We start from the raw sequence: 26,518 nt of genomic DNA on the forward strand, positions 1-26,518 counted from the left end.
TTTTAAGATGCAAAAGCGTTTTTATTGTAGATGTTGCTCGTATTTTAACGTCATTGTCCTCAATGGAAGAAATGTATTAAATGGAACTGCTTTTCAATTAGTAAAATGCAAAAAATAGAAAATTACAAAATATTTCACTCTAAATCTATCTCAGAGAAAAACATCTTACAGAAGTTATTCTAAAAACGGTAAGACCACTTCAGTAGGCTTTACTCTCCACCAAGTGAGAACAGTACAGCAGTAGATAGAGTACGCCACCTAGTGCTCACAACTAGGATTACAACATTACATTTTTGACAATTTTTGTTATAGAGCTGGTTTACCTGAAGCATTCCCAATTTATTTTAAAATGTGGGGTAAGAACCCTATTTCCACCAAAGGAAATGTAAGTTGTTGGCATGACGAATCAAATAGTCTATAGGACCTATCTTACTTGGCAAAGTGGTTGGTGCCTGGGTTGTTCTTGTTGTTGCAGCTCTGATCAGTACTTCATTTAAAAGCCTGTGTTCTCCACCATTCCATAGGCTTCGTACAACTTGTTAACAAGATCCTTCTTCTCCTTCTCAGGCAAGAAGCTGGAGTTAGCGGAGTTTATGTTCTGAAAAACGAGGTGAGAAAGAGACTTATTAAACCATCAGGGAAGAGTATACTGTAGTATTTCATGGTATGATCAACAGTTGCATAGTATTTCATAGCCTGGTCCTGGATCTGTTTGTGCGGTCTTCCCAACTCCTTTGGTCATTAATTGTCATGTTAACAACCATAGGAGTTAGCTATACAGCATAAACAGATCTGGGACCAGGCTAAATATTTAATGGTATTGAGCTGCCAAGCCAAATAGGAAGAGTTGAAATGTATTTTCTTACCAGTCTCTTGAATTCCTCCTCGGTGAAGCCCATGTACTTCTGGGCAGTGCTGTAGTCTAAGTGCAGGGTGGAGTTGAAAATCAAAGGGTCGTCTGTGTTCAGGGAGTAGTTGGCCTTATCCTTTCTGAAGCTACACACACACACACACACACACACACATATACGTCATTCAGAGGGGATAAGTAAACCCAGACAAAAATGAAACGGTAAAAAAAAAAAGGTATTGCTTCCAAAAGCCTGTTACAATCTTTATGGAATTGGGTTGTTGAAACTTTATCAGAAGAAGTTTCATTCATAGAATATGATGAGTAGTGAAAGATGGCTTACGTGATGACAGGATGCTTGGTGAAGTCTGGATCACAGGCTCCAGTCAGTTTGCTGGATATGGGACACACCTGAAAATCACACAGCATTCCTTCCTTACAGAACAGTAGCCTTGTCTGCCAGGATTCTAGGCTGTAGTCGGACACATGGCTAGTGGAGGAGACTAGTTCTTGGTTGCCTCCCAATAAGCTCGCCTTCCTCCTGAAGTGTGCACATGTTCACTACTCCCCACAAGTTTAAAATAAATGTATTGGCTATGGGGATTTTCCATATACAGTGCATTCGGAAAAGTATTCAGACCCCATGACTTTCCACATTTTGTTACGTTACAGCCTTATTCTAAAATGGATTAAATGATTTTGTTCCTCAATCTACACACAATACTCTATAATGACAAAGTGGAAATACCTTAGAAAGGCATACACCTCTCAGAGCAAAAACCAAGCCATGAGGTTGAAGGAATTGTCCATAGAGCTCCGAGACAGGATTGTGTCAAGGCAGATTTGGGGAAGGGTACCAAAAAATTCTGCAGCATTGAAGGTCCCCAAGAACACAGTGGCATCCGTCATTCTTAAATGGATGAAGTTTGGAACCACCAAGACTCTTCCTAGAGCTGGCCGCCTGGCCAAACTGAGCAGTCGGGGAGAAGGGCCTTGGTCAGGGAGGTGACCAAGAACACGATGGTCACTCTGACTGAGCTCCAGAGTTCCTCTGTGGAGATGGAAGAACCTTCCGGAAGGACAACCATCTCTGCAGCACTCCACGAATCAGGCCTTTATGGTAGAGTGGCCAGACGGAAGCCACTCCTCAGTAAAAGGCACATGACCACCCACTTGGAGTTTGCCAAAAGGCACCTAAAGGACTCTCAAACCATGAGAAACAAGATTCTCTGTTCTGATGAAACCAAGATTGAACTCTTTGGCCTGAATGCCAAGCGTCACCTCTGGAGGAAACCTGGCACCATCCCTACGGTGAAGCATAGTGGTGGCAGCATCATGCTGTGGGGATGTTTTTCAGCAGCAGGGACTGGGAGACTAGTCCGGATCGAGGGAAATATGAAAGGAGTAAAGTACAGAAAGAGATCCTCGATGAAAACCTGCTCAGGACCTCAGACTGGGGCGATGGTTCACCTTCCAACAGGACAATGACCCTAAGCACACAGTTAAGACAATGCAGGAGTGGCTTCGGGACAAGTCTCTGAATGTCCTTGAGTTGCCCAGCCAGAGTCCGGACTTGAACCTGATCGAACATCTCTGGAGAGACCTGAAAATAGCTGTGCAGCGATGTTCCCCATCCAACCTGATCGCTGGAGAGGATCTGCAGAGAAGAATGGGATTAACACCCCAACTACAAGTGTGCCAAGCTTGTAGCGTCAGACTCAAGGTGTAATCGCTGCCAAAAGTGCTTCAACAAAGTACTGAGTAAAGGGGGTCTGAATACTTATAAGTATTCCATGAAAGTATTCTATATATATGAGAGAGAGAGAGAGAGAGAGAGAGAGAGAGAGAGAGAGAGAGAGAGAGAGAGAGAGAGAAAATATCTGCAGAGAAGAAAGTATTATATATATATAATACTTTCTTCTCTGCAGATCCTCTCAAGCGATCAGGTTGGATGGGGAACATCGCTGCACAGCTATTTTCATGTCTCTCCAGAGATGTTCGATTGGGTTCAAGTCCGGGCTCTGGCTGGAATTTGCAACAATTTCTAAAAAACCTGTTTAATCCATTTTAGAATAAGGCTGTAACGTTACAAAAAGTGAAAAAAAGACAAGCGGTCTGAATACTTTCCGAATGCACTGTACCAGTCATTTTACTTTAAATCCATGTAGGAAAGTAAACTAGTAGACCCTTTGGGAGAAAGGAGCAATTAATTGGGACACAACGATTGTGTAATGTCTCTTCATGACCACCAGAGGCCATTGCACTAGCTGCCTTCATGGTAGGAAAAGGCTTTAAGTCCACAACCTGATGCCCAAACTGATATTTTATTTCATAAAAGTATTAAAATTAGGTTAAGGTTAGAGTCGGGGTTAAGGATTTGGTTAGGTTTAACGTAAAGGTCAGTTTTTAGATTTTTGCTAGTCAGTTTAAACTTCAGCTGTGTCCTTATAGCCTCTCCATTCATGGTAGGATCTATTTGCCTTGTTTTGAGGTATGCTCATACATCATGTAATATTCTGTGTGTACAAAGTCTAATGTTACTTTACATTACAGGTGAAATATAAATGTGTATGTTCTTACCTCAAAATGCATATTCTGCTCCAGGAGTTGTTTGTACAGCACTTGGTCCTCCAGTGTGTTGTAGCCATGTCCTATTCTCTCTGCTTTCAGGACCTCCACAGCCTGAAGAAGTCATGAGATACTGGTCATCAAGCAGTTTTGTCAAAATCCTCTCACGAACAGACCTACTGGCTATTCCTGGCAACATGCTGTCTTTGGTTGCATAGTTGCCTGACATTTTAGAAATATGGCTTCCATAGAAAGTAATTCACATAGGCTAGTGAAGAATTCCAGGGTGACGTGATATTTGAAAGTGATGAACAGACTAGTGCGCTCTGTGTACTCAGTTGTTTTACTTGTTTCTATCTGACATACAAACCGTATTTACGTTCTTATAAAAGGGGAGATATGTTTTCACAACGCAGTGTCACTTCTAACATGATAACAGTTCGGTGAGAGACGTTATGACGTACAGTACCAGGCAAAAGTTTGGACACCTACTCATTAAGTGTTTATTTGTACTATTTTCACCATTTGTAGAATAATAGTGAAGACATCAATACTATGGAATCATGTAGTAACTGAAAGTGTACAACAAAAAATGTTTTTAGATTCTTCAAAGTAGCCACCCTTGGCCTTGATGACAGCTTTGTATACTCTTGGCATTCGCTCAACCAGCTTCACCTGGAATGCTTTCCCAACAGTCTTGAAGGAGTTCCCACATATGCTGAGCACTTGTTGGCTGCTTTTCCTTCACTCTGCGGTCCAACTCATCCCAAACCATCTCCATTGGGTTGAGGTTGGGTTATTGTGGAGGCCTGGTCATCTGATGCAGCACTCATCACACTCTCGTTCTTGGTCAAATAGCCCTTACACAGCCTGGAGGTGTGTTTTGGGTCATTGTCCTGTTGAAAAATAAAGGATAGTCCCACTAAGCACAAACCAGATGGGATGGCATATTGCTTGTTAACATGCTGGTTAAGTGTACCTTGAATTCTAAATAAATCAGTGTCATTAGCAAAGCACCATCACACTTCCTCTTCCATGCTTCATGATGGGAACCACACATGCAGAGATTCTGTTCACCTACTCTGCGTCTCACAAAGACACGGCGGTTGGAACCAAAAATCTCAAATTTGGACTGATTAGACCAAAAGACAGTTCTCTACCGGTCTAATGTCCATTGCTCGTGTTTCTTGGCCCAAGCAAGTCTCTTCTTATTGGTGTCCTTTAGTAGTGGTTTCTTTGCGGCAATTCGACCATGAAGTCACGCAGTCTCCTCTGAACAGTTAATGTTGAGATGTCTGTTACTTGAACTCTGTGAAGCATTTATTTGGGCTGCAATCTGAGGTGCAGCCAATTGCCGATTTCTGAGGTTGGTAACTCTAATGAACTTATGCTATGCAGCAGAGGTAACACTGGGTCTTCCTTTCCTGTAGCGGTCATCATGAGAGCCAGTTTCATCATAGCGCTTTATGGTTTTTGAGACTGTACTTGAAGAAACTTTCAAAGTTCTTAATTTTCCGCATTGACTGACCTTGTTTTAAAGTAATGATGGACTGTCGTTTCTCTTTTCTTATTTGAGCTGTTCTTGCTGTAATATGTACTTGGACTTTTACCAAATAGGGCTATCTTCTGTATACCAACCCTACCATGTCACAACACAACTGATCGGCTGAAACGCATTAAGGAAAGAAATCCCACAAATTAACTTTTAACAAGGCACACATGTTAATTGAAATGCATTCCAGGTGACTACCTAATGAAGCTGGTTGAGAGAATGCCAAGCGTGTGCAAAGCTGTCATCAAGTTATAGGGTGGCTACTTTGAAGAATCTCAAATATAAAATGTATTTTGATTTGTTTTAACACTTTGTTTACATGAGTCTATGTATTATTTCATAGTTTTGATGTCTTCACTGTAGAATAATAATGTAGAAAAGAGTAAAAATAAAGAAACCCTTGAATGTGTTGATGTGCCCAAACTTCTGACTGGTACTGTAGGTGTTGCTGTTGTGTGTTGAGAAGTAGAGGTAGTCTTCGGTCAAGTTGAACTGTCATAGAAATTTTAATAGTCCACAAAGGCTGTACAGGAAAGGGAAGCTCACCTCTTTCACCACAGAGGCAGGGCCTACCTCTCCAGCATGAACTGTTCTGTGGACCCCACATCTCTCTGCTTCCTGTCAACAAGGTCACTCACATCAACACCAAGTTAACATGAGAAACATCTTGCTTTGACCGTGAGTCCCGACTGAAATACCTTCCATTGTCTTGAAACTGTCATTATACATGGATGAACATAGTCATACCATGATTCCAAGAGTTTATGCTTCGGTAAAGAGAATGTGTTATTTTTTGCCAAAGGCTAGATTGGTAAGAATTGCATCTCGCAAACATTTGAGAAATGTCAGATCTGCTTTTGACAAAACCCAGCTTAGAATTTAAGACCTCTGAATCTAGAGCTTGTACAGTCATAACTGTCTGTATTAGTATCAGTGTGGCACGCTACTAAGAGCATGTTAATTATCCGACTCCTAGTGTTTGGAACTGGACTTCGTCACTAATGATTTAAACAGATGTCCACATTTATCACTTCAGCCACTGGTTGACATTAGCACAGTGTTCCCAGATGTTATCCTGGGGGGAATGATTGAATGGCTGTGTGTTTAATTCAGGAACCACCAGAGATGGAACAAACTATGCAGCTGAAACACTTAAGTGGCATACTTTGGTCATCAGGAACACGGTGAATAGTTTCACTGATTCAGTTATTGTTCTTGAGAGAGTTTTCTGTTGCAAGAAATTGCAGACCTCTCCAACTGTTTGTCTAAAGCGACCTTCAGGTCTCCATTTCTGGGTATATGTATAGAGTTAATGAGTTATAATGATAAGGTGCAAATTATTGGCTAGTTATAAAACAAATCAACCAATTGTAGGCCTTTTAAGGTCTGAGGTTCTGCAATAGCCCTAATAAAGATCGGTTGTACTTTAACTCTGTTATCTGACAACGGGTAGCCAACAGTGTCAAATGTGAATATATATATATATATATATATATATATATATATATATATATATATATATTCATTGTGTCACACATTTTAAATTCTTGTGCAAGTTGGAGGGTGATCTGCCACCTTTTTAAGCAATAAAAACGAGCATGGTATGCTGCATGATAGCGTTCAGTAGGAAAGTGGTTAGCCTCATATCCTGCTGAGGCTACCTATTGTCTTGTATCGTGGCCATGAACCATGCATGCATGGAAGAGTTGCCTACAGCACATACAGAATGAATTGAACACGAGGGTTCAAAGTTGGGCAGTGGTAAGTTACCTCATAGGCCATCCTGTGTCCTGGGTAGGCCTCACAGTTGAGTGACTCGTCTCCTGCCAGATCAATAGCCACCACTCCATCCTTCTTGTACTTCTTACACAACTCCACCACGCCCATGGACCAGCCTGTGCAACGCAACAACACACATTTATTACAGGACAGCAGCAACCCAGTGAGGTCAAAGACCCAGAGACAGGTTGTTATAAAATGCAGGATGTTTGATTTGTGTGGATGTTTGTGAAATGTTTTCATGCTAGATCTATGACCTAAAGGTTATCTGAATATCTGCTGCTGCGAATGAGAGACATTGTGAATCATGTCAAGCATCTCCGTGAAAGCTGGTGGAAAGCAATGGTTGTAAAGGTCAAATTGTTCAGTTCCAAACTTTAACGTTAACAAAAGCAGAACAAAATACAAAAAATAAAATACTGACAACAGAAAACTGTTCACTGGAATGTTTGCCTAAAGTAGCCACTTGTATTTTGTTGCATGTAATAACAAAAACAGATACTATGCTCTGTGAAGTCAGAAAGTTACATACAACCAAATTACTTTACTGCTGGCTCTATTCTGGACTCTAGCATAGGAGATTTGGCTTGCAATTTTTAATTCAGTGATATTTTACACAAATGAGCCCCTTTTTACTGTCTGCATTAGGGTCAGCAAATGGTGACATTAGCTAAGGTGAAAACTCAATAATAAGCACAGCATCACACTATCCTCACATATAGATCAACATTGAGTGGGGATGGAATGAAAAAAGACAGACGATGCCCAAAACAGGAAGTATAGCGAGTATTTTTCACTGGGAGATGTTTGGCCTGCAACTTAGTGTGATGAGGATCATAGACAGATGACTACAGACAGGAAAACAGACAGAGGCAGTCAATAAGGAGGGGCTGTGCTGGGCCAGACAGACAGGACAGGACCGTGAGGGCATTACTTGGCATGTGGCGCATGCAGCACAGAATGGACCTGGCTATGATGTTGAATGCCTTCTCTCCATCGGCCAGACCCTGGTTCACCAAGCGAACAACCTCATCTGGGCTCAAGTCACCTCTGGGGGAAGAGAGACAGAGTGAAACCAACACACAGAGAACTCTTCAATGCATTGCGATGTCACATTTTTTTATCTCTAAGAACAGATACCTACATGACCAATACAAGACTGCAATTGGAGAGCACAAGTAACTCAAAGAACTGTATTGCGCATGTCCATATAGTAAAGTGACATCAATCACACATACAGTATGTTCAAAGGCATGCTTTTCTGTCAGCTACTTTACCGGCTCAGAAACATATAGTATCATCTACATACTCTTTTTGGTTCCATGGAATGGGTTCTACGTCAGTGTTAGCCAGAAAGTGTGGGCTGTATCTGACTTCAACGTAGATCACCCCCTCTTTGGCTTTGTCCTCCACAAACTCATAGGCTATCCTCTTGATCGCCTCTCTGTCGCCACTGGAAAGGTCACAGAAAATCAGAGGAAGCCCAAGAGAAACAACATAAATATTTACTCAACTATGGCAGGTAATGAATAGTATTAGTCACCAGCAAAGGCCCTACATTTGCTTTAGATTTCATCACATTATGCTCATCCAGTTACAAATGAAGATGTTGGAAGAAGCTATATTTCAATTTACGACACATAAAGTACAGGAAACGTTCTAGGAACAGCCCACTTTTCTTTGCGTCTCTTCCCTCTTGGCCTGCAGGGTTAGTAACAGGGTATTACAGGGTTAGTACTGGGTATTGCATGGTATTACATGGTAGTGTTTCTCTGAATGGCAGGAGGGTAATCTGATGGTAAATCCTCAGCACGCCACACCAGGAGGACTATTACTGTCACAGAGAGGGCCAAGTGGCTGAACCAATGCTCCCTGTGACCCCTGACCTGAACTTGACTGGCACTGAGCCCTTCACTGCTACTGCCAATATGACTGACTGTCAGTAGGAGAAGATGACTATCATTATCCCTGTATGATAATGAAGGTAAAGGACATAAGATCAGCCTGTGTACAGTATTTGAGGGATGACATAGGGCAGGGGCCACCAATTAAATTAAGCCGCGGGCCAATTCTTTTTTGAGTGGATGGTCCTGGGGCAAAATAATTTGTAGACCTACACTGCAAATTGACCGCAAGAAGCCCAAACATATATAGTTTTTGACATATTTCCTAAATTAAAATAACTTGGAGCTGATTTCCTGGGGATTTTACAGCCATTTATGTCCAACAACAAAAATCATAATTGATATATATTTGGCTTGAGTTCCACCTATTGGGAACCCTGACATAGGGAATAATAGAATATTATAGTCATTTGTAATTTTCATTTGATTTTGAGTACATATCATTCTGTTATATAGTACACATTTCTGTAAAAGTCCCCGTGGAGCAATGGGTATTTTGGTTGGAGGGGTGGGAAATGTCTGCAAACTCAGTGGAACAGATATATCTAGCATCAATTCCCTTTCTGTTGCTTTTTGACTTTTGGAAAAAAGACCAGCATTTACACTAGATGTGAATGCCTGTTTTAACATGCCTGGTCTGAATGCTTGTTGTCCCTCCCCCTAACCCCCTGTGACCCCCCTCTGTGCCGGTCTATCCGCCAACACACACAACAATTCTGCATGAGCCAAACACAGCTAGCAAGTTCCCCATGTTGTTGTCGTGTAGGGGGGAAGCACCAGATGCAACAACAAAGCTTTTCAAGGGAAGGCCTTGCTAAAGAATGCTTCATTCAGCATAACTGCCAGCTAGCAGCTTCCCTGGCTGCTATTACAAACCATCATTGGGTCATCACTGGTCATACTTTTCATACTGGTTGTGGGCAGTGGTGTAAAGTACTTAAGTAAAAATACTTTAAAGTGTTGTAGTAAGTAGTTTTTTGGGGTATCTGTACATTACTTCCTATTTATACTTTTACTCCACTACATTCCTAATGAAAATAATGTGCTTTTTACTCCATACATTTTCCCTGACACCCAAAAATACTTGTTACATTTCAAATGCTTAGCAGGATAGGAAAATGGTCAAATTCACATACTTATCAAGAGAACATCTCTGGTCATCCCTACTGCTTCTGATCTGGCAGACTCACTCGAGTGTGCCTCTGGCTATCCGTAAATTAAAATAAAAAAATGGTGCAGTCTGGTTTGCTTAATATAAGGAATGTGAAATGATTTATACTTTTCGCTTTTGATTCTTAAGTATATTTTGGCGATTACGTTTACTTTTGATACTTAAGTATATTTTAAACCACATAATTTTTTACTTTTAGTCAAGTAGTATTTTACTTGGAGACTTTCACTTGAGTCATTTTCTATTAAGGTATCTTTACTTTTACTCAAGTATGACAATAGGGTACTTTTTCCACCACTGGTTGTGGAAAGTTACTGGTTAGTCTGGTATGGAGCTGAACCATCACAGAAAATGTTGTCTTTTAATACATTGTTTAGTTTCAGCAGTGGGTGAAATTTGAGGTTAGATTTTACTATGATTGTTGCTTTTTTCAAAAGTACCATCTTGGGGTCAAAATGTGAAATATGTTGATAGCTTTAGGGTTAAACATAAGGTAGTGTTGTAATGGAAACGATATCTATAATGACCAATTAGACTGTAAATTCAGTTGGTTGCCACAGACACACCTGCCTGCATCATGACCTGCTCCTGCATTACATCCACTCAGTAACCAGGAAGAAGACCAATCAAGACTGGTCTTAAGTGTTCTTTAAAAGCTTATTGATTGCATTGCTGGCAACAACACCAATGAATCACCGTCATACAAGTACATAGACTCTCGACTTCCAACACCATGTAACTGTTGATAACAGAAATGTTTGTGCTTGCCAATTTTAACCGCACACTTGTTGTTTGTGTACATGGATTTTAGAATGTTGTATGTTTTTCCCCCAACACCACTTTCCATCAATTTGTATTGCAGACCCTCATGCCAAATTGAGTCAAAAGATTTTTGGAAATCAACAAAGCATGAGAAGACTTTGCCTTTGCTTTGGTTTGTTTGTCAATTAGGGTGTGCAGGGTGAATACGTGGTCTGTCATACGGTAATTTGGTAAAAAGCCAATATGACATTTGCTCAGTATACTGTTTTCACTGAGGAAATGTATGAGTCTGCTGTTAATGATAAGGCAGAGGATTTTCCCAAGGTTGCTGTTGACGCATATCCCACGGTAGTTATTGCGGTTAAATTTGTCTCCACTTCTGTTGATTGGGGAAGATGCTAGAGCTAAGGATGATGTTAAAGAGTTTAAGTATAGCCAATTGGAATTTGTGGTCTGTATATTTTATAATTTCATTGAGGATACCATCAACACCACAGGCCTTTTCGGGTTGGAGGGTTTGTATTTTGTCCTGTAGTTCATTCAATGTAATTGGAGAATCCAGTGGGTTATGGTAGTCTTTAATAGTTGATTCTAAGATTTGTATTTGATCATGTATATGTTTTTGCTGTTTGTTCTTTGTTATCCTCTACGGGCTACGGGGGCAGTATTGAGAATTTTGGAAAAAATATGTGCCCATTTTTAACTGCCATCTACACCAACTCAGAAGCTAGGATATGCATATTATTACCAGATTTGGATAGAAAACACTCTGAATTTTCTAAAACAGTTTGAATGGTGTCTGTAAGTATAACAAAACTCATATTGCAGGCAAAAACCTGTGAAAAATAGATTTAAAAAAATGAGAATTTTGTGACTGTACTATTTAGTGTCATTGTTTTATAGATACCACAGTGAGAAAGGATTCAGTTCGCAACTCCTACTGCTTCCACTAGATGTCAACGATCTTTAGAAAGTTGTTGGAAGCATCTGTCATGAATACAGACCGAATTAGAATGCTTACAAGTTGACACGTCATCACTTCATTTTTTGCGCCTGCGCATGAATCTGAGAAGAGTGTCTTTGTCATAATCGTTTATTCTAGACACTTGATAGGTTGTGTGAAAATATTACTGATGTTTACTGATGTTTCACGTTAAAAATGGACCAAAAGATTAATGCTAAACAACGTTTGACATGTTTGAACAAACATAAATAGATTATTTACTAGGTTTTTTTTAGCTTTTCGGCGTGACTTTACACTGCCCACCTCATTTTGTGGGAGCCTACTGAACGCTAACTATTTGGACATAAATTATGAACTTTGTCAAAAGAAACCACATTTGTTCTGGACCTGGGATCGCTGGCAGCGCCTTCTGATGGAGATAATCAAAGGTAAGGGGATATTTAGAATGTTATTATCGATATTAGATGATGCTAATGCTAACGGTATAGCTTAGCTTAGCTTAGCTTAGCTTATAGCTTAGCTTATGTTGTTAGCATAGTACCCAGTTTATAGCAAAATGTGATTTCCCAGTAAAGTTATTTTGAGATCTGGCCATTCGGTAGCAATTACGAGATGATAATATATTATTCTTTGAATGACAATATTATAATTTACCAATGTTTTCGAATAGTAATTCCGTGATTTGTAACGCTGGATTCACTGGGAGCATTCGAGCCGAAAAAAATTCTGAATTTCACCGCGACTGTAAATGCTGTTTTTGGATATAAATATGAACTTGATGGAACCAAAAATGCATGTATTGTCTAACATAATGTCCTATGAGTGTCATCTGATGCAGATTGTCAAAGGTAAGTGCATAATTCTAGCTAGTTTTCTGTCTGTTGATGCCCTTCTTTGAATTGGCTAAACATTACACGCAGCTATTGTCAATGTACTCTCCTCACATAACCTAACTTTATGCATTCTCCGTAAAGCCTCTGAAAATCGGACAGCGTGGTTAGATTTAGGAGATATATCTTTCAAATGGAGGAAAATAGTTGATTATTTGATTATTTGAAATGATTTCTCTTGCAGTTTTGAATTCCCCGCCATGGTCACATGACAATGAATCCCAATACCGGGATAAGATCCTGCCCCCTAGCCTCAACAGGTTTTTAAAGGGCCAAAAAGATTGGAGAAGTGGTTTACCCATACATCTCCATTTTGGACAGATAACTCTTTGTGTTGTTTGTTTAGTGTTTTCCAATTTTCCCAGAAGTGTTTAGAGTCTATGGATTCTTCAATTACATTGAGCTGATTTCTGACCTGCTGTTCTTTCTTGTTCCATAGTGTATTTCTTTATTGTTTTAGTGATTCACCATAGTGAAGGCGTAGACTCATGTTTACTGGGTCTCTATGTTTTTGGTTGGACAGATTTCTCAATTTCTTTCTTATGTTTTTGCATTCTTCATCAAACCATTTGTCATTGTTGTTCATTTTCTTCGGATTTCTGTTTGAAATGTTTAGATTTGATTGGGAATCTGAGAGGTCAAATATACTATTTAGGTTTTCTACTGCCAAGTTTACACCTTCACTATTACAGTGAAACATTTTGTCCAGGAAGTTGTCTAAAAGAGATTGAATTTGTTGTTGTCTAATTGTTTTTTTGGTAGATTGCCACACTACTTTCCTTCCATCTATAGCATTTGTTAATATTATTCAGTTCCTTTGGCTTTCATGCCTCATGATTGAGTATTGCTCTGTTCAAGTAGACTATGATTTTGCTGTGTTCGGATATGTGTGTCAGTAGGCTGACTGTGAACTCTCTGAGAGACTCTGGGTTGAGGTCAGTGATAAAGTAGTCTACAGTACTACTGCCAAGAGATGAGCTATAGGTGTTCCTACCGTAGGAGTCCCCTCGAAGCATACCATTGAGTATGTACATACCCAGCATGCGACAGAGCTGCAGGAATTGTGACCTGTTTTTGTTGTTTACGTTGTCGTAGTTAGGGGGGCGGAATGTTGTAATCTCCATGTAGGTGATTGTCCCCGTGTGCTGAGGGTATCAGGTTCTTGTCCAGTTCTGGCATTTAGGTCGCCACAGACTAGTACATGTCCCTGGGCCTGGAAATGATTGATTTCCCCCTCCAGGATGGAGAAGCTGTCTTCATTAAAGCATGGGGATTCTAGTGAGGGGATATAGGTAGCACACAGGAGGACATTTTTCTCTATTGAGATAATTTCCTTTTGAATTTCTAGCCAAATGTAAAATGTTCCTGTTTTGATTAATTTAATAGAGGGAGTTACTGTAGGTCTGCTCTGTACCAAATTAGCATACCCCCTGAGTCCCTTCCCTTTTTCACACCTGGTAGTTTGGTGGATGGGACAACCAGCTCTCTGTAACCTAGAGGGCAACCAGTGGGTCCATCTCCTCTATACCCTGTGTCTTTCTCTCTCTCTCTCCCTCTCTCGTCTTCTTGAGACCCTCCTATCCTGTAACACTACCAGTATGAAGTAAACTAACTCTGACACTCATTTATCAAGATATTTGTCAAACTCTCACTCTTGAGTTTGACGTCCTTAGCTTGTTCCCAGATCTGTTTTTGCTGTTTTACCAATTCCTATGGTCATTGTTATGCTATTGGCACAAATAGATCTAGGTCCATGAAAACCCCTCTCTGTGATAATGATAAGATAACCCCTCTGTGATAATGATAAGAAAACCCCTTCCAGCATCGAGAAACACCCTTCCAGCACCGTTAGCTGATGTGGGCTAGTTGATCTGGACATTTCTGACAAGTTATAAATATCTCTCTAAGGTATGCAATGACTAACATGACAAGAGGAACTGGTGATGCACTACCCAATTTACAAATTGCACCTTGTGCATTCTACTATTACAACTTTCAAGAGTGAGTTGAAAGCCGGGCAGAGTTCCTTAAAAAAGTTGGTTCACAGTTTGGGAACCACTGTGCTAAATTACTAAAATGTAAATGAAACCAAAAGCTCAGGTGGTTAGTACAGTAGTCAGCATCTAATTATCTCATATCTATCTTTATGTTCAGGGTACTTACGCAATGATGTGCATGTACTCTGTAAACTTGCCGAGGAACTCTGTGAGCGTGGCAGGCTGGTGCACCACACAGATGTGTGTCATCTCCTTCACTGTGCATGCAGGCAGGGTAATTCCACGTCGCCTGGGTCAGACAGAGGACTTTAAAAGTACATTCAGCAATATTTAGCTACAGCTGTTCAATGTTCATTTCTCTAGGTTGAAAATGAAAGGAGACCAGGCATTTGCCATTAGGGCCCCTGGACTTTGGAATGGACTGCCAGATTTAATGCCTCTTTTTAAATCCCTGCTGAAGACACACTTTTATAAAGATGCTTTTAATATATTATTTATATGTATTATTTTAATTAAATGTTTTTTTTGAATTCTCCTACCTACTATCTTTGTTTGTTTCTTAGTGATTTTAATTGATTATTTTATGTGAATCACTTTGTTACTTGTATTGAAAAGCGCTATACAAATAAAATTATTATTATTATTATTTCAATTTATTATATTAAGGACTTAAAGAGTTCAAAAAGAGCCCCATAACTAGACCTACATGTTCCAAACACAAACACTGAAGAACATTGTATGTCACTTGAACCTAAACAGCCTTTTTGTCAAGGGTACTTGGTCATTCATGATTCAAGACAACTGGCAAAACCAATTTTAACACATTATTTAACTAAAAGAAAAATGCTAAGAACTCAACAGGTTTATGAACTTACTCGGCAACGTCTAAGATCGTCTCCACTCGGATAGCGCCATCAAGATGCACATGCAGCTCAATCTGAAGATAATAATATGACAAAAGAATTATAATAAAAAACAGAATGTACTTTAATACGCAGTCCGCATGACTGGGCACCAAACATCGTGCAGTCAGTGAAAAGGCCAGTGATGCCAAAGATGAGCAACTGAGTGCTCTGGCCCTTTTTCTAGCCAGGAGTTACACTGACAAATGAAAGTGCTAAATCTTGTCCGCTATTACACCAGCTGACTACAGGGCAGACTGACTGTGGTCACCCCAAGCCTGAGTTACAACAAATTAACCATGACCATGGGATTCGATTGTAAAGGGAAGGTATTTTTATGTATCGTTTTTTGTAATATTGTGAGAGTCCGAGGCACACACTGGTTGAGATTGAGAATGTGAAAATTATAGGCAATGTTAGGGAAATGAATCTTCCAAGAACAGCAGCAGAAAAGATCGAAACCATCTTTATCATCTTCTCGTAACGTGTCTGACAGGTTGGCTCCTGAAGGGAATACCATTATGGTTATTATATAACGAGTTTACCATGAGTGTGATAATTACGGTGTAACATGACCCCTGCTACTGACATTGGTATGACAGGAAACCAAGGACTTGACAGACAAATATCAGCATTAGGCTGTCAAGGTAGTATACTTTGAGGTATCATTTATGAAATCAAATTTTATTGGTCACATACACATGGTTAGCGGATGTTAATGTGAGTGTAGTGAAATGCTTGTGCTTCTAGTTCCAACAGTGCAGTAATATCTAACAAATAATCTAACAAGTCCCAACAACTACCTAATACACAGAAATCTAAAGGGGTGAATGAGAATATGTACATATAAATAAATGGATGAGCGATGGCCGAGCAGCATAGGCAAGGTGCAGTAGATGGTGTAAAATACAGTATATACATGTGATATGAATAATGTAAGACATGTAGACATTATTAAAGTGGCATTATTTAGAGTGGCATTGTTTAAAGTGACTAGTGATCCATTTATTAAAGTGTCCAGTGATCGGGTCTCAATGTAGGCAGCAGCCTCTCTGAGTTAGTGATGGCCTTCCCTGTTAGTGACGGCCTTCCCTGAGGCTCAGTTGGTAGAGCATGGTGTTTGCAACGCCAGCATGGTGTGTGCACGCCAGGGTTGTGGGTTCGATTCCCACGGGGGGCCAGTGCAAAAAAATTATAAAAATAAAAAATATTTGTAAAAAAATGCATGAAATGTATGCATTCACTACTGTAAGTCGCTCTGGATAAGAGCATCTGCTAAATGACTAAAATGTAAATTTGTTTTTTTTTAAATGTTAACAGTCTGATGGCCTTTGATGCACCTGTACTGACCTCACCTTCTGGATGATAGTGGTGTGAACAGGCAGTGGCTCGGGTGGTTGTTGTCCTTGATGATCTTTTTGGCCTTCCTGTGACATTGGGTGCTGTAGGTGTCATGGAGGGCAGGTAGTTTGCCCCCAGTGATGCGTTGCGCAGACAGCACCACCCTCTGGAGAGCCTTGTGGTTGAGGGCAGTGTAGTTTCTGTACCAGGCAGTGATACAGCCCGACAGGATGCTCTCGATTGTGCATCTGTAAAAGTTTGTCAGGGTTTTGGGTGACAAGCCAAATTTCTTCAGCCTCCTGAGGTTGAAGAGGCGCTGTTGCGCCTTCTTCACCACACTGTCTGTGTGGGTGGACCATTTCAGTTTCTCTGTGATGTGTATGCCCAGGAACTTAAAACGTTCCACCTTCTCCACTGCTGACCCTTCGAGGTGGATAGGGGGGTGCTCCCTCTGCTGTTTCCTGAAGTCCACGATCATCTCCTTTGTTTTGTTGATGTTGAGTGAGAGGTTGTTTTCCTGACACCACACTCCGAGTGCCCTCACCTCCTCCCTGTAGGCTGTCTCGTCATTGTTGGTGATCAAGCCCACTACTGTTGTGTTGTCTGCAAACTTGATGATTGAGTTGGAGGTTTGCATGGCCACGCAGTCGTGGGTGAACAGGGAGTACAGGAGAGGGCTGAGCACACACCCTTGTGGGGCCCCAGTGTTGAGGGTCAGTGAAGTGGAGATGTTGTTTCCTATCTTCACCACCTGGGGGCGGCCCGTCAAAAAGTCCAGGACCCAGTTGCACAGGGAGGGGTTTAGACTCAGGGCCTCCAGCTTGATGATGAGCTTGGAGGGTACTATGGTGTTGAATGCTGAGCTGTAGTCAATGAACAACATTCTTACATAGATATTATTTTTGTCCAGATGGGATAGGGCAGTGTGCAGTGCATTGGCGATTGCGTCATCTGTGGACCTGTTGGGGCGGTATGCAAACTGAAGTGGGTCTAGGGTGGCCGGTAAGGTTGTGGTGATATGATCCTTGACTAGACTCTCAAAGCACTTCATGATGACAGAAGTGAGTGCTACGGGGTGGTAGTCATTTAGTTCAGTTATTTTTGCCTTCTTGGGTACAGGAACGATGGTAGCCAACTTGAAGCATGTGGGGACAACAGACTGGGATAGGGAGTGATTAAATATGTCCGTAAACTCACCAGCCAGTTGGTCTGAGCATGCTCTGAGGACGCGGCTAGGGATGCCGTCTGGGCCAGCAGACTTGCGAGGGTTAACATGTTTAAATGTTTTACTCACGTTAGCCACTGAGAAGGAGAGGGGGGTAGGGGACGCAGACTTTGTTAGCGAGTTGCGATGGTGGCACTGTATTATCCTCAAAGCGGGCAAAGAAGGTGTTTAGTTTGTCTGGAAGCGTGACGTCGGTATCCGTGACGTGGCTGTTTTTGTTTTTGTAATCCGTGATTTCCTGTAGACCCTGCCACATACGTCTCGTGTCTGAGCCATTGAATTGCGACTCTACCTTGTCCCTGTACCAGCATTTCGCTTGTTTGATTGCCTTGCGGAGGGAATAACTACACTGTCATATTCAGCCATATCGCCAGACCTCTTTCCATGGTTAAATGCGGTGGATCGCACTTTCAGTTTTTTGCGAATGTCGCCATCCATCTACGGTTTCTGGTTAGGGTAGGTTTTAATAGTCACCGTGGTTAAGTCATCTCCAATGCACTTGTTTATGAACGCACTCACCGAGTCAGCGTATAGATCAATGTCATTCTCTGAGGCTGACTGGAACATATTCCAGTCCGCGTGATCAAAACAATCTTGGAGCGTGGCTTCCGATTGGTCAGTCCAGCGTTGAATGGTTCTCGTCACTGGTACATCCTGCTTGAGTTTCTGCCTATAAGCCGGCACGAGCAAGATGGCGTCGTGGTCGGATTTGCCCGAAGGGAGGGTGGGGGAGGGTTTTGTATGCATCGTGGAAGTTAGAGTAGCAGTGGTCGAGAGTATTAGACCTACGTGTCGTGCAATCAATATGCTGATAAAATTTAGGTAACATTGATCTCAAATTTGCTTTGTTAAAATCCCCAGCTACAATAAATGAAGCCTCCGGGTAAATAGTTTACAATTTACATAGAGTCGAGTGAAGTTCCTTGAGGGCCGTCTTGGTGTTCGCTTGAGGGGTAGGTAGAATGGTAGGTAGAATGGCCGGCATTTGATTGTAAGGAATGCTAGGTCAGGTGAGCAGAAGGACTTGAGTTCCTGTGTGTTGTTATGATCGCACCATGAGCTGTTAATCATAAAGCATACACCCCTGCCCTTCCTCTTCCCAGAAAGGTGTTTATCTCTGTTGGTGCGATGCATGGAGAAGCCCAGTGGCTGGACCAATTCCGACAACATATCCCGAGAGAGCCATGTTTCTGTGAAACAGAGAATGTTACAGTCTCTGATGTCTCTCTGGAAGGCAACCCTTGCTCAAATTCCGTCTACCTTGTTGTCAAGAGATTGGACATTGGCGAGTAGTATAGTTGGGAGCGGTGAGCGACGTGCCCGTTTACGAAGCCTGCCCAGAAGACCTCTCCATCTGCCCCTTCTGCATCGCCGTTGTTTTCGGTCAGCTGCTGGGATTAGATCCATTGTCCTGGGTGGTGGTCCGAAGAGAGGATCTGCTTCGGGAAAGTCGTATTCCTGGTCGTAATGTTGGTAAGTTGACATTGCTCTTATATCCAATAGTTCTTCCCGGCTGTATGTAATAAGACTTAAGATTTCCTGGGGTAACAATGTAAGAAATAATACATAAAAAAACAAAGTACTGCATAGTTTTTTAGGAACGGGAAGCGAGGCGACCATCTCAGTCGGCGCCATCTCATCTCAATTTACTGTCCACAATCAACTATGTGAATGTACAGTATAGACTGACCCTGTGGTATGCTTTTCTAGCACAACCTCTTGGACATACGCGTACAATCTTTGGGACAGAATTGGTCTACTGTATAATTGCCTTGCAACCGGTAGCATGCAGGTTGAACTCTAACTGTTTGAACACAACAACTATTTCTCACTAGATGTCACCTTATGGAATTTAAGGAAACACTCTGTTCCTGTGAAACATTTAGTTCCATATGGAAAAAAGTAGAGCCTATCTAAACACTCCATACATACAGTAGCTATATTAAATTAAAATTTAGAGCTCTGAGGTAGGCTACATAGTGTTCTACTCACCCGATGAAAATTACATCAAAGTACACTGAACTGCCTTTAAGAACTTACCGCAGCAGCTGTAATCTTGTCTCACAAAACCATTATCTTTTGTGTTAGGTTTCACTAAGTCAATACACATGTTTTATTCAATTTCCAGCACATTACACATTATCCACCCATGCACTCACTCATCATCTGTCTGCAATTCTTGGCAGAGTGATGCAATCATTTCCCCCCCACGTGTACTCAGCCTCCTCTGCCTTACAGTGTGCCTATAATGCATTGCTAAGGTTCTTTGTCAACAACCACTTTGTACACTGACTCTGAAAACATGTCCAGGGTGTAGGTCTCACATGACTGTTACTGCATCTCTATTCAGTCCACTTTGGAATAGCAATGGATATGTACACTACCGTTCAAAAGTTTGGGGCCACTTAGAAATATCCTTGTTTTTGAAAGAAAAGCACAATTTTTGGCCATTAAAATATCATCAAATTGATAAGAAATACAGTGTAGACATTATTAATGTTGTAAATGACCGTTGTAGCTGGAAACAGCTGATGTTTTATGGAATATCTACATAGGCGTACAGAGGCCCATTATCAGCAACCATCACTCCTGTGTTCCAATGGCACGTTGTGTTAGCTAATCCAAGTTTATCATTTTATTAGAAAACCCTTTTGCAATTATGTTAGCGCAGCTGAAAACTATTGTTCTGATTAAAGAAGCAATAAAACTGGCCTTCTTTAGACTAGTTGAGTATCTGGAGCATTAGCATTTGTGGGTTCGATTACAGGCTCAAAATGGCCAGAAACAAATAACTTTCTTCTGAAACTCGTCAGTCTATTCTTGTTCTGAGAAATGAAGGCTATTCCATGCGAGAAATTTCCAAGAAACTGAGGACCTCGTACAATGCTGTGTACAACTCCTTTCACAGAACATAGCTAACTGGCTCTAACCAGAATAGAAAGAGTGGGAGGCCCCGGTGCACAACTGAGCAAGAGGACAAGTACATTAGAGTGTCTAGTTTGAGAAACAGACACCTCACCTGCCTCTGCTTGACATCATGGGAAAATCAAAAGAAATCAGCCAAAAATGTGTAGACTTCCACAAGTCTAGTTCATCCTTGGGAGTAATTTCCAAACAACTGAAGCTACCACATTCATCTGTACAAACAATAGTACGCAAGTATAAACACCATGGGACCACGCCGCTGTCATACCGCTCAGGAAGGAGACGTGTTCTGTCTCCTAGAGATGAACGTACTTTGGTGCATAAAGTACAAATTTATCCCAGAACAACAGCACAGGACCTTGTGAAGATGCTGGAGGAAACAGGTACTAAAGTATATATTTTTTCACATTAAAACAAGTCCTATATCGACATAAACTGAAAGGCCGCTCAGCAAGGAAGAAGCCACTGCTCCAAAACCGCCATAAAAAAGCCAGGCTACGGTTTGCAACTGCACATGGGGACAAAGATCGTACATTTTGGAGAAATGTCCTCTGGTCTGATGAAACAAAAATAGAACTTTTTGGCCATAATGACCATTGTTATGTTTGGAGGAAAAGGGGGAGGCTTGCAAGCCAAAGAACACCATCCCAACCGTGAAGCACGGGGGTGGCAGCATCCTGTTGTGGGGGTGCTTTTCTGCAGGAGGGACTGGTGCACTTCACAAAATAGATGGCATCATGAGGCAGGAATATTATGTGTATATATTGAAGCAACATCTCAAGACATCAGTCAGGAAGTTAAAGCTTGGTTGCAAATGGGTCTTCCAAATGTACAATGACCCCAAGCATACTTCCAAAGTTGTTGCAAAATGGCTTAAGGACAACAAAGTCAAGGTATTGGAGTGGCCATCACAAAGCCGTGACCTCAATCCTATAGAAAATTTGTTGGCAGAACTGAAAAAGTATGTGCAAGCAAGGAGGCCTACAACCTGACTCAGTTACACCAGCTCTGTCAGGAAGAATGGGCCAAAATTCACCCAACTTATTGTGGGAAGCTTGTGGAAGGCTACCCGAAACGTTTGACCCAAGTTAAACAATGTAAAGGCAATGCTACCAAAAACTAATTAAGTGTATGTAAACTTCTGACACACTGGGAATGTGATGAAAGAAATAAAAGCTTAAATAAATCATTCTCTCTACTATTATTCTGACATTTCACATTCTTAAAATAAAGTGGTGATCCTAACTGACCTAAGACAGGGCATTTTTACTAGGATTAAATGTCAGGAATTGTGAAAAATGTAAACTTCCGACTTCAACTGTATGTGTTTGCCTCCCTGCATGTGTGTGCGTGTGTGTAGAGTCTTGAAGAGGACAGTGTTTAAATACATACACAGATCAGATCTATGACAGCTGTTTCAGTCATTTACGGATGAAGTCATCTTCTGGCATTGTAGTAACAACTTATTTCCTCATGGGCTATTCTTCTGTGTTTTCCTACTTTACTAACCATGACCAATACAAAGCATTTAACCTGTTTCATCTATCAACAGGTATAAATGTAATGGAATAAACTGTTATTAATCATCTGTGTTCTTGTTGTTATAAATGTGTCTATAACAGCACGACAACCTTATTTTGTTTGTGTCACAGCCATCATTACACAACTTTACGTAACAGCCATGATTACTGCACAACACTTAATTTTCAAACAATGTGACATGTGTAATTTATAGTCATTACATAACTTCACATAGTTCTGTTTCTGTTGCATGGATAGTTGAGCTCAGGCTCATCACGTCCCATACATTCAGTTATTGGTAGATAATCAAGATGTTATCAATGTCATTCAAAGTCACTCTTCAAGGTTGTCCATCCCTGTCTACACACACACACACACACACACACATTACGCTTCTTGTTATCAGCTATCAGCTCCTCCCAATGTGCATGTTCTGCTGACTCAGGACCATGACTCCAAAGGGCACTATTGTTTGTGTGCAGGTGCTTCAGGGTGGTATATGTTCAAGAAGACTTTCTTACCCCTGGGCCAGTATCTTGTGTCTCGGACTAGGAGTGCTGATCTAGGATCAGGTCGCTCCTGTCCATGTTATACATAATGATCTAAAAAGGTCAAACTGATCCTAGATCAGCACTCCTACTCTGAGACGTTTCATGAACACGGGCCCTGAACTATGTCTTTATTACCCCTGGCCTCCTGAACTAATGTCCTCATGTCCGAGCAACGCACACGCGCACGCACACGCACACACACACACACACACACACACACACACACAGTATATATGTGGTAGTAGAGTAGTGGCCTGAGGAAACCCACTTGATGTGCTGTGAAATGTAATGTAATGTTTTTAATTGTATAACTGGCCTTAATTTTGCTGTACCCCAGGAAGAGTAGCTGCTGTCTTGGCAGGAACTAATGGGGATCCATAATACATACAAATCAATCGAGCACTCACTAGGCATTCTCTACCTACTGCGGATGTGCCCTTGATCAAGGAAACTTAACCCCTAACCTGCTCCAGGGTCACTGCTCTGTGGCTGACCCTGTGCTGCTCCCAGCCTGTTGTGTGTTGTCTGTACGTTGTCTGTACGTTGTGTGTACGTTGTGTGTTGTCTGTACGTTGTCTGTACGTTGTCTGTACGTTGTTTGTTGGGGCTGGGGATTCTGACAGCAAAAACAACCACATTACCATTGTCTCTGAATAATGGAACAATAAAATATCTTCCTGATACCCAGACAGCAGCTTGCTTACCCTTAATCTCTTGTGGGCAGATTCTAAATGAGACATTACTTTTGGATAACCAAGATTCATTTACCCCCTACATCAGTTTAAAAAGGCAACACTGAAACAAGTAGAGTAGCCTACTGCTTATAATCAAAAACAAAGCAGCTTTAACAGCCAAACTATCTTATTACTGGGGTTTTTGATGCATTTGTCCACCATTTAATATTTAAACAATGGTATATATGTGTTATATAGGCCTACAGTGTCACCCCTAGTCTATTTGACGCTCTAAACACAGCCAGTAGACTTCATGGGCTTGACACATCAATCAATCTGGCTCCACCAGTAAATGCACCTGCCAATCCCACCACCCTGAGCCGCCTCTAGCCTTTCGGGGGCGCTAGGCGAGATTTGGTCGGGAGGCTGTGTTTCAGTTTAAAAGCAATCTGCAATTATTAATATTTTTACCATGGGGCAGAGAACATTTTTCCTGCCGTTCGTCCCTGGTTGGTAATTTGGTGATGATTAGGCCTCATACAAGGGTTAGATAGCTGGCTAGACTACCTCACCTAGTAATGTAAAAGCTTTGAGTGACTGACATAAGTGGAAATATACTGACGCTCTAACCTGATGCCCTCCGCCTAGCGCGCTTAGTCTGCCTATAGAAAGAGGCGGCAATGCTTATCCATAATTTCAGTGAAATGTTATCTAATGCTCAACGTATTACATGCTATGTAAAACCCAAGTGAGTGTGAAAATACCACACAACACTTTAGAAAATGTATCAATAGAAAATGCATCTAGTTAGGATCTTCTTAAAACGTTTGGCTGTATTGATGCAAATGAATAGGCTACAGGAACCGCACACAGTTCATCAATAGTAGCGTACGCTCCCTTTCTACTTTTCGTTTCTTCTAACCACGTGTTTCCTTGATTTTAGAATTTAGAAACAAATGAAAGAGCGTCGTCAAACCCTATCATTACGGAACGAAGTACAGCCTACATGGTGACAAGGTTGAGGAGGAATAATAGGATAATGAATAATTTAATGCAACTGTCATTTTGCCTGATATATTAGTCGTCAAATACAACTTACCTTTGGTTTGTTAAATACTATGTGTTCAGTCAAGTGTTCTGCCATTGTGTCTGCCGGTGAATGTGAAAGTGCTGATAGCACAGAATGAGAGGCGCAACTTCAAGCTTGTCACGCCCAGGACTCGAATAGCGTTCAGTACTACCATTATATACATGTCTAGCTCGCATGGGACATGGGACACGCCTTGATCCTACCCCCAACAACAGCATGCAATTAGGCCTATTGTCATAAACGTGCTAGCAAATCGAGTTTATCTACCGTTATACTATACAAGGTATTGTAACCAGATAATTAGGTCTACAGATACATTTTCACGGTAACAATGTTTCCACGGTGTAACCAGTAGACTAGTTGTGGTGAGTAGGATTAGCAGCATACAGTAGGTTAATCGTTGGCCAAATGTTTAGAGGTTTACCAATGATCTAATTATGGCCTGTCCAGAGCTACTGTAGCCAGACCAAGTCCTATACATCCAGGGAAAGGAGGAAGTGATACATGTAATCAGTTACGTGTAATCTGATTACACAAAACAAAAATGTACCTGAATTTCCAGCAAAAATATTGTAATCAGATTACAGATACATTTGAAAAACTAGATGATTACTTTACTAAATGATTACTAGATTATCTACTTTTAAAAACAGAAAGGATGTTTGCAAAAAAATATATTACAATACAAAATACAAATAAAAAAAATACAAAAACGTTGTTTTCTAAGTAACATTAAATTCAGCATTGAAAAAAAGTGCATGTTTAAGTTTATTCCTTTGAGACCACAAGTCAGAGACCACTATGATGACACACCAAATATGTTCGATGGATCCCTTTTGTCTTCTTCATATGCCTTTTAAAGGTCCAATGCAGCTATTTTCTATCTCAATATCATATCATTTTTGGGTAACAATTAAATACCTTACTGTGATTGTTTCATTTAAAATGGTCAAAAAGAAACAAAAATAGTTTCTTAGCAAATAACAATTTTTCAAGCAAGGATTTTGCCAGGACTGTCTGGGAGTAGTCTGATTGGGGAGGGGGAAACTGAAAACTAGCTGTTATTGCTCCATGTGGCAAATCTGACCATAATTCTATCCTCCAGATTCCTGTTTACAAGCAAAAACTAAAGCAGGGATTACCAGTGACTCGCTCAATAAATAAATACCTCCCCCTGCAACTGGATTCTGGACATCCTGATGGGCCGCCCCCAGGTGGTAAGGGTAGGCAACAACACATCTGCCATGCTGATCCTCAACACGGGGTCCCCTCAGGGGTGCATGCTTAGTCCCCTACTGTACTCCCTGTTCACCCACGACTGCGTGGCCATGCATGACTCCTACACCATCATTAAGTTTGCCAATGACACAACAGTGGTAGGCCTGATCACTGACAATGATGAAACAGCCTATAGGGAGAGATCAGGTCAGAGACCTGACAGTGTGGTGCTAGGACAACAACCTCTCCCTCAATTAGAGCAAGACAAAGGTGCTGATTGTGGAGTACAGGAAAAGGAGGGCCAAACAGGCCCCCATTAACATCGACGGGGCTGTGGTGGAGCTGGTCGAGAGTTTCAAGTTCCTTGGTGTCCACATCACCGACAAACTATCATGGTCCAAACACATCAAGACAGTTGTAAAGAGCGCATGACAACACCTTTCCCCCTCAGGAGACTGAAAAGATTTGGTATTGGTCCCCAGATCCTCAAAAAGTTCTACAGCTGCACCATCGGGAGCATCCTGACCGGTTGCATCACTGCCTGGTATATCAACTGCTTGGCATCTGACCATAAGGCTCTACAGAGGGTAGTGCGTACGGCCCAGTACATCACTAGGACCAAGCTTCCTGCCAT

The 26,518-nt window shown here is 41.3% G+C and overlaps 1 protein-coding gene across 1 annotated transcript; it reads right to left on the bottom strand.

Annotated features, from left to right (window-relative positions):
• On the bottom strand, positions 1 to 24,807 carry ada (adenosine deaminase). Its single transcript, XM_029718775.1, has 11 exons — positions 24,676 to 24,807; positions 15,313 to 15,374; positions 14,604 to 14,726; positions 8,059 to 8,202; positions 7,684 to 7,799; positions 6,741 to 6,865; positions 5,517 to 5,588; positions 3,431 to 3,532; positions 1,194 to 1,261; positions 867 to 996; positions 1 to 598 (listed from the first exon to the last, which is right to left on the bottom strand). Exons 1-11 carry the CDS (start codon positions 24,718 to 24,720, stop codon positions 494 to 496), a joined length of 1,092 nt encoding a protein of 363 aa, XP_029574635.1. The 5' UTR covers positions 24,721 to 24,807; the 3' UTR covers positions 1 to 493.
• Between the last annotated feature and the right edge of the window lie 1,711 nt (positions 24,808 to 26,518).

Source organism: Salmo trutta, chromosome 28 (assembly GCF_901001165.1).
Source record: "Salmo trutta chromosome 28, fSalTru1.1, whole genome shotgun sequence".
NCBI classification, from domain to species: Eukaryota; Metazoa; Chordata; class Actinopteri; order Salmoniformes; family Salmonidae; genus Salmo; species Salmo trutta.

Bases quoted from the DNA above. Each gene is read 5' to 3' on its own strand.
- ada (XM_029718775.1), bottom strand. From the start codon at position 24,720: ATGGCAGAACACTTGACTGAACACATAGTATTTAACAAACCAAAG. The intron at 6,866-7,683 runs GTAATGCCCTCA...TGCGTTGCACAG, and splicing joins CTGCATGCGCCACATGCCAA to GCTGGTCCATGGGCGTGGTG. The intron at 997-1,193 runs GTAAGCCATCTT...GTGTGTGTGTAG, and splicing joins ACCAAGCATCCTGTCATCAC to CTTCAGAAAGGATAAGGCCA.